Here is a 13235-nt window from a genome sequence, read left to right on the forward strand (position 1 = left end):
GAAGCGCGATCGGGATCGGCTGATTACGTGCGACGAAAATGAGAAAAAGAAAAAACAACAGCTACGTTAACGTTTTAAACAGGAGAAGCAAGTGAGAGTCGCAGGATTCTAAGCGCGACGCTTTAAATTAAATGGGAGGAGGACAACATTGTTTCTTGTGTGAGCGTTCCGTGACGAAACTTTTTCAGACTTCAAAAATTGCTTCACTCCGCTACGCGAAATCAACCTTACTTCCAGATTTCATTATTTTATTAATATTTAATATTAATAAGGCATGGGAGCGGTTTAATTATTACAAGTAGTGAGAAAAGTGAGTTTCATCCTTGAAAAAGTGAGAAAATAAGTCAGCTTTAAAAGAAGCGAATAAAAAAAAGTGTTTTCCAAATAATTTGCACGTTAAAAATTAAGGTGTTTATTTATTATACTATTCTTCTAAGAGACTAAAGAAACTGATCTTACAGTAAAAGTCAATGAAAAGCAAATTTTGAATTCTGGGGAACAAAAAAGTTATATGATACGTAGACACTAAAATTGTAAACTCATTCTTAAGCGTATATTCAGAGACACAATAAAACTCTTAAAAAAAAATTAAATTCTTTGTGTTTTTTTCAAATATACATAATGAAATAAAATGAAAACAGTATTAGAGTTTAATTGAGCGATATGTTTCCAGAATGTTGAGACATTTGAGATTTTTCCGTCAAACGGAAACAAATTTTAGAAATAAAAAAAAACATTAAAATTACGAGGTGTTCCGCTGAAAGCAGATTAGTCAATTTCTAAAAATGATATTCAAACTAAAAAATTTATATTCAATAATATTCAGTAATTCAGCCAATATTCAGCCAATTTGAAGAAAACACAGTCAAATATGTCTCCGACGGTCGTTATCTGTTTCCTTGGATCTCTTTCGTTTGTAAATAATTTGTTTTAACTCGGTGGACAGGCAAAAATAATAGATGGACAAGTAAGAATAATTGGTGGAGAAGCGTGGATAAATCGTGGACGAGCGATTCCACTGTACAATTTAAAGAAAACATAATCAACTACACTCATAACGGTCCACTGTCAATTTATCTGACAAACCTGATAAAAAAAAAAAAAACAGCTTAAAAATAAAATCACAGTTTTTCACCTTATGATCATTGTGTCGTCGGAGTTATGTGTTTTCACATTCTCTGTTTTCGCATTGAATCTTCTGTTATATCTTTAAAGAAGCTAATTATTTAACGCTTCTCGTGACCGTTTTTTTTTTTTATGAAAGAGCTCAGGTCGAGCAAGAAAAGAATGAGAAAAGTGAGTTTCTTCTTAAAAGCAAGGGAAAGTGAGATGTTTCGAAGTAAGTGAGGAGAAGTGAATCGCTCCCACACTTGCATTAATATATGTATATTAATATGTATATACCCCTCCCTTATACTTTATCGTTAATAAGTTAATTAGTGAAATTAAGAAGGACAACCGCATTCCGCGTTATTCCTTCTCGTTGGGACGACGAAGACGAGGTCGACGACGACTTACCGCGCTCTTCTGCAGAGCGTCAGAGCTGCACGTCACCATGCGTCGCTGCCTTTTGATGAGCTTGCTGAGCCGTTGGGTCCTCTGGGCGCAGGTCAAGGGCTTGCCGGAGACCGGGAACTCGTCTTGCAGCTCGAGTTCCTCGAACTCCTCCGTGCTGTTCTCGATCGGCGAGCTCTGCTTCGCCGTCACCGTGCTCAACGGCACCGCTTTCGCGATCAAGGTCTCGCTTCGCACGCTCCAGCAGGAGCCGCCGTACTTCTTCAGGTTCATCAGGTCGCCGATGCTGCCTCGCACGTTGCAGCTGCTGCTCAGCTGGAGATTCGTCCTGGACAACGCGGGCGAATGCGACTCGGAGCAACATTTCTCCGTCGACTTCACCACATCCGGCAAGACCGCCTTGCTCTGCAGCTTGTCCAGATCCGACAAGGACGAGCCCCGGCGCATTCTCGCGCGCGGCTGCAGATGTTGCATCTTCAGGAATCCCTCTTTACTCTCCTTGCTCTCCCGGCTGTCCCGGCTATCGCGACTCACGCTCTTCGACGACAACGACGACTTCATGGCGAACAGACCCGCTTTCAGGGGGAACAATAAAGCCCATTCGGTTGACTTCTCCCGAGTCTCCATTATACGTACTTTTTTCTCTCTTTCCGCGGCAACGGAGACCCGATGAAGCAGCTCTCTCTTTTTGTTCCGGGCGCTTATCCCTCAGGACTTAATACCTCGGAACGCCGTGCTCGTTCTCTCCCCTCGCGGCGAGGGTCATTGCCATTCCTCCTGGACGACGGGGTTTTAGCGCGACGCTTCGCCGGACGGTGGTGTTAAAACACTGAAATAGAGCTCGCACACGTCCAGGATATATCGCTATCTTGTCGCGATAGCGTCCGACCGGCCATTTAAGGACTTCCGCTGCAGCGTTTATCGGGCTTCGCTCGCCTCTCGCCCGTTAATTGCGTCCTCGCACTCGGACTATTGGAAAAAAGCGCGCTGCTTAACAGCAACGTACAGGTCGCATTCCCGTTGTCGCGGTGCGTTCCTCCCGGTGGTCGCGCATGCGACTCACAGTCCAGCCGGTGTCATCCTCTTGCCATCTTCCCGCGCACGATTCCTCGCGAACGGGCTCCTACGACGCCTGCCAACGCGAGTTTCCTCTCGTCATGGGCGTATCGGAGAATCGAAGAGGAAGAAAAAAAGGACGCGACTCACTCCGACTCTCGTTCGATTCGTGCCCCGTCCTCTCTCGGGAAAGCTCCTCTTGCCGTCAGTTCCGCGATCAGACTCTCCAAGGGATCCGCGCGAGCACCGAGAAGCCGAGGGCGGCGGTCAGCCCCTAGCCGGACCACCGGTGGTATTTTCACTTAAGTTAACACGACCCCCCGTGCAGATGTACCCTTTGCGAGGCGCCGACGACACTTCCGTCTAATAAAAGCCTAATAACGATCGATACGATATAACGCCCCGCCTCTTTCTCGTTCCATCCGAGTCGAGGATGCTTGACTTCGCGCCTCGTGGAATCTAAGCGCTCTCGAGCAGTGACGGAACCGAAGTCTCTTTCTCTCTATCTCCTCCCGTCCCGTGGCAGGCCTCCGCTTCCTCGACAGCCGGAGCAACGGAGCGACAACGCGCTCGCAATCGTCGGGATATGACTGCGATACCGAGAGGGAAACGTCGCTCGACGTCGAGCTCGCGTCAAACATCGCGCCAACCGCGATAACCAAGTGGCGGGAGGCGAGACCTTGCCGGCGAAGGTGATACCCGACTCCTCGTCGTCGGGGGACGACAGTCATACGGGCTACTGATTATGGCGATCGGCTTGGCCCACATAGATTATTGCCCGACTTACGAGGTCCTATCGCGGAAAACGCGCCGGACGTGTGCGTGCGAGAGAAAGAGCCCGAAAGCGTCACCTTCGACGCGATTGGACGCGCTCCGAGTCATAGTGCCGGGTGTTATCGCCATGGAGAGGAGAGCCGGTGATGATTCAGTTTGATCGCACGTGCGAAATATTAATGCCGTTAATATAACTTTATACTCCTCATACATAGATAAAATCCAATCAATACATTAACGTTGTCGAGCGTAAGCGGCATCGAGAGGGGAGGGAAATTAAAGGTCCGGAATCGCGTCGCGGTGTGGAGTACACGGACTTTGCGTTACACTTTGCATACTCGTACGTGTGTACTCTCCCGCGTTGTGTTTCATTATACGCGACGAATTGGTAACTTCGCCTTCCCCGACTGATCGCGCGTGAGCGGGAACGACGGCGAGGAGAGGCGCTTCGTCCGCCACGGTTGAGCGCGGCAAGGAATTCTGCATAAAATGCGGAACGAGCGCAGCATAGAAACGCACGTCTTTGTGCGAATGATAAGGAAAGAAAGAAAAGCGACGAGGATATCCGCCGGTGTGCGTGAGGTAATGTTCGACGCGGCGGCCACCGCGAGATCGAGTATAAGAACGTGTCTACACGTAAAAGCCATTTTATCAGTAAGAACAGAAGGGAGGAGAAATACGGCGGGAAGCCGAGCTCTTGTAAATCGCTTTAGCGAGAGCTCAGTCCGCAGCAACAGAAGAATTCCACCGCCGTCGAAATATCCGGTCTAATGCGATCCGATCATTTTTCTTGCCGTTGAACGAAATAAAGACGGGGCGGAGGGTTCGGACGACGGCGGGCGAGAGAAGGGAGAAAATGAGAAACATCCGGGAATTATCCCGCGGAGTGTTTCCACGGTAGTTCGCGGGAACAACGAAGCGCGGAGCGGAGCCGTAGGGCGGGACGGGGTGGTGCAGTTTCCCCTCGGGCTTTCACCGCGACCGTGACGTTTCCCGCGCACGTAGGGCTCCCGACGCGGAAGCAGAGAGACAGATTCCCGGTGCGTCGCCGTTTTGCGTAGATCAGTCGTCCCCGTGAAAGCCCGGGGTGAGAAGAACGCATGGGAACGCCGGTCCAGCTGAAAATCCGGACAAATCGGTCCCGATTGTTTCCCGGAGGACAATTATTCCGCCGAGGACGCTTCTTCCGGAGCGCGCGAACGCTCCCGGAGGGCTCGCCGACGAGTCCCGATGGAAACGCGGAAACGAGCGCGCGTTAGAATACGCGGCGACGGCGCGCTAACCGAGCCGCCGGCGAATTTCGGCCGTTGTAACTCGCGACACGTGAAGGACTCGCGCAGGTATTCTTCGCGCTCGTCGCACACGAACAATGCGCCTCGAGATTGCAAATTATTCCCCCCCATCGGCCTCGCCGCTTTACTTTTTAGGGAGCCGCGCGTCCTCGATATTAATCGCCGCCGCTTCACAGACGACGACGGACCTACGGTGGGCTCTTCCCTTTCTCTCTCCCGCTTTTTCCCCTCCCTTTTGCAAATCAAAAGCCATTCCGGAACCGTAGTGGGTTATGGCAATTACGGAGCAGCGGCGACCCTCCTGGCACGGTTTCCAGCCTGTGGAAGCGGAAAACAAACAACCCCGCTATACGCGATTTACATTTTCCACCGCGGGGCCAAAGTTTCTCGAGCGTGTGTGTGTGTGTATATGTATACAGCGACTACCGTCGAGGCTCCAGGAACGGCGCCAGGTGCGTACTCCGGTGCTGTTTCAGCCCGACAAGACTGCGTTAATGGAAGTTTCGTGTAAGCCAGGCGTTAATCCGATACAGCGGCGAGTACGCTGCACACTTTTAAGGCGGCGTCGCGGCGCGGCCGATAACGAGGCGTCGATAACTCCGGCGATACTTTATACGTCTCGTCGGACATTCGCTGCCCACGCACCTAGATCAATAGCGTGTATACTACCGCGGCAATAACGTTCGACGATCGTCGATTAGCGACAGCCGGACGTCGAGCGACCCTCTCTAGTTAGTCCTCCAGAAGTCGAGGTGGAAAAGCACGAGAGTAGTCTTTATCGCCGAGAGGCGCGCGCGCTCTTTGAAGGATCCGGGGCTAAGGAGGAAGCGCTCGTATGTCGTGACTCGCGTTCGCCGTTGTAACAGATACATTTCTAGAAGTAGCTGAATACAGATACGAATATTGAAAGGGAAATTGTAAGTAGATGCGGATATAAGTTTGAGGTAAATACCGAGATATAGATACACGTAGCATGAGAACATATCTGGATGCAGTTCATAAAGTATATATTCTCATAGCACATGTGTCTATGTAGTACATGCATCTAGTTATTTGCCTTGAATTTATATCTGTATCTACTTACACTTCCCTCTCAGCATCTGTATCGGTGCACGGAGAGAAAGAAAAGATCAGCTGCAGCGGCTAAATTAGTTGTAACATATGGATACCTGAAAGGCTTTAGCGGCATAAGGAATTTTAATTGCTGCGAACTCTTCTGTTAAATGTCATTTACGATTCTACGTTTGCCGCAGCAGCAAAACAGTCAGCCACTGCAGCAATGAAAATTTGCTCACACCGCTAAAGTTTCAGGTGTCCATATATTACAACTAATTCAGCTACCGTGCAGCTAATCTCTTTTTTTCTTCGGTGTATCTGTAGTTGCTTAAAAAAAATATATATCCGCTGCAACACTGCTCGTGTTTTACCGGAGTCGCCGTGGAAATTCGTGGGACTGCTCGAAAGTGCTCGAACTATGCGTCGGGCGAAGCGTTCGGCGAAACAAACGGCACTACGAGTGCGTGACGCCAGCGAGCGATTATTTAACAGTTCCGGTCGCATCCTTCGTGGAAGGGCAACGCGCGTCACACATATTATCTGCGCGCCAGTTGCCGTATGACATTTGCGTGATCGTTTTTCAGCCGATATCGGCGCGCGTCCGATTATCGTTATTCTGTTTGATCGGCGAGCGACATTTTTCCGTCGCTCCCGCGCGCGGCCTGTATGACGAAAGTCCGCGTGCCGCCGCATTAATGATAACGGCCTCCCCTATCAATCACCGTGACGTTCACGTTGTGCATACAAAGTAGAGGGCCGTGGAAAAACTGGGGCTGATGCAAATACGACACGGTCTAATGTCAGCACGTGGGATGGATATTCGAAGAGGAATCAACGCACCGGCGTCCGCAACCTTCCGGCCTCGCGGCAATTAACGCGTCGCAAATGAGCGCGAGGAAATTGCGTTCGCTCACTCTCTCTCGTGCGTGTGCACACTTGTACGTGTGCGCGAGATAACGCGAAGGTGAAGCAGATTGACAAGGCCGCGGCGTAGCTGTCGCGAAGTACAGGTCGCGCGGCAAATGCGGGCATCGCCGCATTTTTTCAAAGGTCGTCGCCGCGGTCGTCGACCGTCGAAACGGAAAGTCGTCGGGGCGCATCGATCGAGTCGACCCGCGTTCGTTCGTTGACAGCGGGGAATAACTTTCGAGCGCACGCATGAAAGAAAGAACGAGCTGATCGATCGTAAAGTCGAGCGGCTTGAGTTCTACGTACTTTCATGCCCATGATCTGATTGTACGCCCAATGCCAGCGTTGCCTCGCCGTCATCCCCGGACGTTCCTTCAGCTGCGTCGGCACCGGCGCCGCCCCGACCATCTTCAAGAGCTCCTCGTCCGGTGTCGGCTCGGGCGGACTCCGCGGCGGGGTGTCCATCTGAACGCTCTCCTCCAAGGACGCCTGCTTCGTTATACTCCCTGCAAAACAAATCGACGGGTTAGTCAGCGGTGCGGAGGAGAAAGCGAGAGATTCGTCTCGATTTAGTTTAACTGTCAGCGGGGTGAGCTTACCACGCGGACTGTCGATGTGCGACAACGGCGGAGTTTCCTTGAACGGTTCGACCAGTGAGTCCTCTCGAGAGTTACGAAGCAAGGCTTCTTCACCCCGCTCGTACCTTCGGCGAAAACAGAAGGAGAAAAGGCTCGTTTCAAAGGTCAGTCGAGATTAAATCGAAAAATCTCACGCCCTTATTTACTGGCGTACGTGAAATTTGGTTCGTATGAGGCATTCGGATCTGAGTTTGTAGTCAGATCTGAATGTTTCGGTTTAAGTTAGTTCGCGCGATCATAGATGTAATCTCAGGATTCAACTGAAAAACTCAGATCTGAGTATCTCACGTGAGACAAGATTCAAGGAACATGTGAGACGATTTCGAATGACGAATAACGATGAGGAACAAATAAAGAACGGGTACAACGCAAACAACGCGTAGATTTAAAAGACATCTCAAAAACAGCCTTCAGACGTCTTGAGCCTTGTCTACAATATGCTTTTATCTTTAAATTTTAAGGTATAAGCCTTAATATATTAAATCAGGTAGTTCACGACATTCGTTTAAGTCGGTCGAGGAACTATCAACCGCGATTGGTCAATTTTCTTATTGCTCGCGTCTTAAATGTAGGAATTGTTGATTTCCTTTACGTCTCGTAGCTTATGGATTGGAGCAATTTTTAAATCGGATATTACGTTACTTAACATTTAAATTTAACGCTTCCATTGAAGCAAAGTTATAGACAAAGCCTTATTGTCTAAAAGACGTCCTTTAGACAAGTCTCATTATTTGAAAGACGTCTTTACGGTGTTTTAGGGCGCGTTAACGTTATCTGAGAAGACTTAGGGCGGTATTGATTTATATGCTTATAGTCTAATCTTACATTCAAGATCGTCCTAAGTTCATCTTCAGATGCTCTAAGAGCCTTCGAAGTTTCACTAGCTGCACAGGATTTAATAATAAACTTAAGACGACTTTAAATGTAAAATCAGAATATGAATATCGCCTTTAGTCTCATGCTTGCTGAGATCTACCTCTCGAGAGTCTCGTCCCGCATCTGATAGTCCCCGTTCACCGCGTTGCTCAGGACAATGTCGCTCTGATCTATCGACTCCTGATCCTTGAAGTGACCGCGCTGGTAGCTCTCCGCCCGCGAGATGGGCTGCGGCGTGAAGTTCTGCCCGTAATTGCCCGCTCGTAATTCCCTCTGCTGATACGAGTCGGTCCTGGTCAAGGGCGGCTTGAAGCCGTCCTGCGTGCTCGACGAGAAGGAGTCCTTCCTGCTCAATTGCGTGTACGATCCTCTACGACTGTACGAGTCCTCGGGGAAATTGTCCGAAGCGTAGGAATCGCCTCTGGTGAGCTTCGGCTTCTGCGTCGACGAGTGCTGACTCAGTTGACTCAGCTGCGAGTCCTTGCGCTGCAGCTCCTTGGGAATGATCTCCGGATATTCCTCGTCCTCGACCAGGTCCTGCTGGTAGGAATCCGTTCTGGCCAGTCGCTTGCCGTTCGCGATAGTGGTGGCGTGCACCATCGCGGTCACGGTCATGCTGGTGGTCACATGGTTGGCCATCGTCACGTGATTGACCATGGTGGTCTGCGGGATTTGAGAGATGTTCTGCGGCGAGTCCACCAAGGTGGTGGCCGCATCGCCAGCCATCGAGTACTCGGCGAAGCCTTTCTTCGGCTGACTGCTGCTGATCGAGCTCACCGCCGTGTCGAAGGAGTCCTTCAGCTCGTCATCCCGTGACTCGAGCGAGTCCGTGTTCTGCTGGAGAAGCGGACCGACCTCGCGTTTACCGAGCTTCTTCCTTCTCGAAGATGCCAACGGCGACGCGTCTTCGTTCTCTTGTGATTGATAGAAATATTCCGACTCGCTCGACGGATAGCCGTTCGCTCTCGTTTGACCTTTAGGCGTGGTCACGGAGAGCTCGGGCACTTCGCTTTGTCTCCTGTCCGTCACGGTGGCCGTTGTCGTCGCCGGGCTGTCCTTGTAACGCTGTTGCTCCTCGAAAGATCCTTGATAAGAGTCTTGGTACTCGTCGTACGACTCCTGATACTCCTGATAAGATTCCTGATAATTGTTCTTGTACGTCGTAGGTACGTCCTCCTGCTTACCGTACGGAGTTTGATAATCTACGAAGTTTTCCGGCTGCTTTGTATAGGATTCCTGATAACCCTCCTGCGACGTAACAGGCACTTGATTGTACGTCTCTTGATAAGTCTTCTGATAATCGCTCGACGTATTAATATTGTACTGTGAGTCGTACTGCTCCGGCTGGTACTGATTGTAGGTGTTCGCGACGTTGTTCTGGTCGTAGACGCTCGACGGCACGGTGACGGCGCCGTAGTCCTCGTATTGCTCTTGATAAACGTTCTGCTTGTAATCCTGCTGGTATTGCACGTTGTTCTGGTTGAAGCCCATCTCGTGGTAGTTGTCCTCGATTACCATGCCGTCCGGCTTGTCGTACTGACTCTTCGGCCGATTCCCCGCGTATTGATCGTTCGCCTGGCTGGCGGCGGTCGGATACGTCGTGTCCTGATACGATCCTTGATACGCCTGAGTGTTCTGCTGGGCGTACGGCTGCTGCTGGTACTCGTCCTTGTACGAGTTCTGCTGCGTGTACGCCTGCTGCCCGTAGCTGTTTTGCTCCGCGTGCTGCTCCGGGTACGAATGACTGTATTGACCATCGACCTGCGTGGTAGCCGTGTAATCCGTCACGTACTGATTATCCTGATTAACCTCGGGATAATGAATCTTGTTGGTGGCGTGCTGTTGCTGCTGCTGCATCGGCTGATCGACGCCGCTTACGGCGGTGCCTTGTTGCCCATAAATGTTCTCCGTGTACGTGTCCTGCGGCAGATTGTCCTGACTACGGTAAGCGTAATTGTAGTCCTCATTGTAGTCGGACTTGTAGTAGCTATCCTCGGAGGGCGTCCTGGTGGTCTTTGGCAGTTGTCTGCTCGGCGTCGCGGGCAGAGACGCGAGCTTACGACCGATCACCACGTTGCTCGGCTTGGTCGGGGTCGGAGGTAGTTTCTTACCGGTGCCCTCCTGCCGGGACATTGGACGTTGCTGCGGCTGCAGGACCTTCCGGCGACGAGCGCTGTGCCCGCTTTGAAGGAGGGTAACAAGCATACGGTTATTTTAATTTCACTTCAACCTACGTTTTTTAATCAAGCTTTCACTACTAGGTTAAATCAGTCTTGGTGTAATAAATGTTAAGATTTTATTGAAACTTCTTATACGTGTTCTCTTATTAAAAAGTTACGTGTACACATGTATCCTCTAAAAACAACGTATATATTTTTTATTTCTCGGCTATATTCTACTTCCGTAAGAGCGTCTTAATGCCTCGCATTTTGAACCAAATACCGAGACAGAGTAGTTTCGCGATATGAACGACTCTTAAACGTAATTCCTCGAGCGTGACGTACTTGTAGTCGAGCTCTTCGGACTCGTAGCTACGCTGTCGGGTAACGGTGGGCCTGTAGTCCGGCCGGTGTATCCCGATACTCGAGGCCGGCCGTTGCGGAAGCGTCTTTCTGTTACGTTTATTTTCATAGTACGTACTCGTTCCCGAGTACCATTTCCCTCCGCTATCCCACTGCCTGTCCTCGTCGTCTTGACCGTATCTGAAGAGAAAGAGAGAGAGAGAGAGAGAGAGAGAGAGAGAGAGAGATGAGAAAACTTCAGTTTCCTCGTTTCCGACCTCGACAAGCTTTTTAGATCTCGCGCTTCTTTCGTACGTCTTTTTTTATCTTCGTGATATTAGTCGAACTGATTTACCTCTCGTCCTGATAGACGTATCCCGTTATGGTGTCGTAGTACTCGTTATACCTAATATCCGTCTCGCATTCCGGATACGTGGCGCTCATTTTACCCACTCTTCCGTCACTGCTGTACCCGTCAGCGTAATACGAGTGATCGTCATAGAGGGTCATCTGTCTTTCCAGAGACGGTCTTCTGTACGGTATAGCTTGGAGAAACACAGGCAGAGACGTCACAAATTTATTTTCATTCGCCAAGATACATCTCGCAGAGAGTGCACGATAAAAAATGAAGATCCAACGAAGCTGACACAACTGAAGGGACAAAAATTCCTCCGCGACGTAATATAGTTTATTTAACATTGCGTAACAATCAACACAGAGAGGTCCAGGATTCCGTTCGAACGGCAGACAGGCGGGGGAGTGACTCGGGAGAAAATGTGCGAGGAGCAAAGTAAAGGTGAAAATAAAGGACGGCCTCGGAGGAAAGCTAGCGAGAATTTTCTTTAATAATCCGCGGTGCATTTACCAGCCAGGATTTAATACCTTTTCCGCCCCGTTTTCTCGTGCTCGAACTGTTCGTGTAGTATTCGGTGTCGCTGTAGATCCTCGTGTCATCGACCCTCGTGCCGTAATAGTCATAGCCCTCGCTGTACCAGCCGTCTTGGCTGAAAGCAAGAGATCGTTATCAAACGTCTATGGTCACATCATTCATGAAGGCGCGATTCTGAGCCGAGGATGAGATGACTCGTGATAACGATAAAAGGAGGATTTTTGCCCGCCTTCTCGAATGATCAGCTGCGCCTACTATAACTGCACTGCATGCAAATGCCTGTGAATTGATTAATGCGTTCTTTCGATCGTTACTAAGCTAATTGCGTGTACTCGTCGTGCGCGAATCGTTTGCGAGAAACGTCAACGATTTGTTCAACTTGTTGTCCCTCGGAAATTCCACGAAGGAGATCTGTTTGTTTCCTCGAATTGCAGTGGCGGAGGCACGTCTAAACTAAGGTAAGCCATGTGTACAGTCATTTGTCAGAGGCGTTTGAATCTTATTTTCACGTGCATTCGGCGAGAATGCGAGGTGAGTGCTTGCGATAGTGGCCTACATTGTAATGAACGAGCGGCTCGACGTAATCACCCCGCGATCGATGAGTTGAGCAATTGCATACGGTTAATTGAGTGCAATGCAATCAAAAGCTAAACCCAGCGTTGCGGTAATGCGCGGCCGGTGTGCCGATATCGTGATTATGCCGGTAAAGAACGAAACATGATGGATGGAGGCTGATAAGTCGCGTATGCGTGAGTGGTGGGTGCTGTAATAAGAGTCACTGTGGAAAATTCTCACGAAACCCGCAGAAAGCCGCGCTCCTACCGTACCTGTCCTCGTAATCCCACGTGTGCTTCCGTCGTCTGGATCAGGCAAGAAAATAATCAACGGTTTTCTTCTGTCGTATTAACGACGCGAACTTAACGATAAACAAGGATTATTGCGCGCTCGGTGCTTTTCATAACAGAGATACGCTGCGCGTATTCACGTATTGCACGTGTAAAAATGTCTCTTTTGTATCTTCGAACAAAGTAAGGAAACGTACATGGAATATATTCGCGTTCGATGATAAATACATTGTATTTAAACATTCGTTGATGTATTCGAGAGATAACACGTATATGAAAAGAAATGTCTGGTTGCATTAGTCGGAAAGGGAACAATAGGCCGGATACGTTTTGGTTGAAATAAATAAAATTTCTAGTCGTTATGAGCCAGAAATTCTGTTCCCTTCGATAAAAATGCACCCGGTTGTTCCCTTCTCTGGTTAATGCAACTAGACCTTTTTCCGTGTAATATCGGTCAATGTTAAAGATTATTTGGGCTATGCCACGCCAGTAATACCTGTATTCCTTGTAATGCTTCGGTCGGCTGTTGTAGAAGAGCGGCTCGGAAGACTCTGAAGGGTGCTGGGACTGCGAGTACCTCTGCGGTAGACTTTCCTCGGGGTACGGCTCGTCGTATCTCGGACTGTGGCCCGAGCTTCCGTAATTTCCATAATTACCGGGCGCCAGCCGTCCCCCGACGGTGACTGGAATCTAAGGAGATGGTTCATTTAATTTGTTATCGCACGGATTAGCGAGGACGTGTACGGCGCACGTGGATGGAAAACTCGGGTCGTTCTCTTTAAACAACGGGTCCCCGCGGTCCCGTCGGAGGCTTTTACATCGTTACAACGAAACTACTCAACAGACGAAGACCCTCCGGCGTAAGTCACGTCGCTCGAGGTCGC

General features: G+C 49.7%; 1 protein-coding gene across 1 annotated transcript in view; it reads right to left on the reverse strand.

Moving 5' to 3' along the window:
* The window catches only part of LOC106745120, a 60698-nt gene that overhangs the window by 6547 nt on the left and 40916 nt on the right, over positions 1-13235 (reverse strand). The window contains exons 9-16 of the mRNA XM_014620405.1: positions 12848-13041; positions 12334-12366; positions 11500-11621; positions 10973-11162; positions 10621-10818; positions 8217-10298; positions 7202-7305; positions 6909-7108 (exon numbers count right to left, since the gene is read on the reverse strand). Of these exons, the coding sequence (XP_014475891.1) occupies positions 6909-7108; positions 7202-7305; positions 8217-10298; positions 10621-10818; positions 10973-11162; positions 11500-11621; positions 12334-12366; positions 12848-13041 (3123 nt within the window). The remainder of the gene's footprint in view (positions 1-6908; positions 7109-7201; positions 7306-8216; positions 10299-10620; positions 10819-10972; positions 11163-11499; positions 11622-12333; positions 12367-12847; positions 13042-13235) is intronic.

This window comes from Dinoponera quadriceps, unplaced genomic scaffold, assembly GCF_001313825.1.
Source record: "Dinoponera quadriceps isolate SergipeBrazil2010 unplaced genomic scaffold, ASM131382v1 scaffold1425, whole genome shotgun sequence".
NCBI lineage: Eukaryota > Metazoa > Arthropoda > Insecta > Hymenoptera > Formicidae > Dinoponera > Dinoponera quadriceps.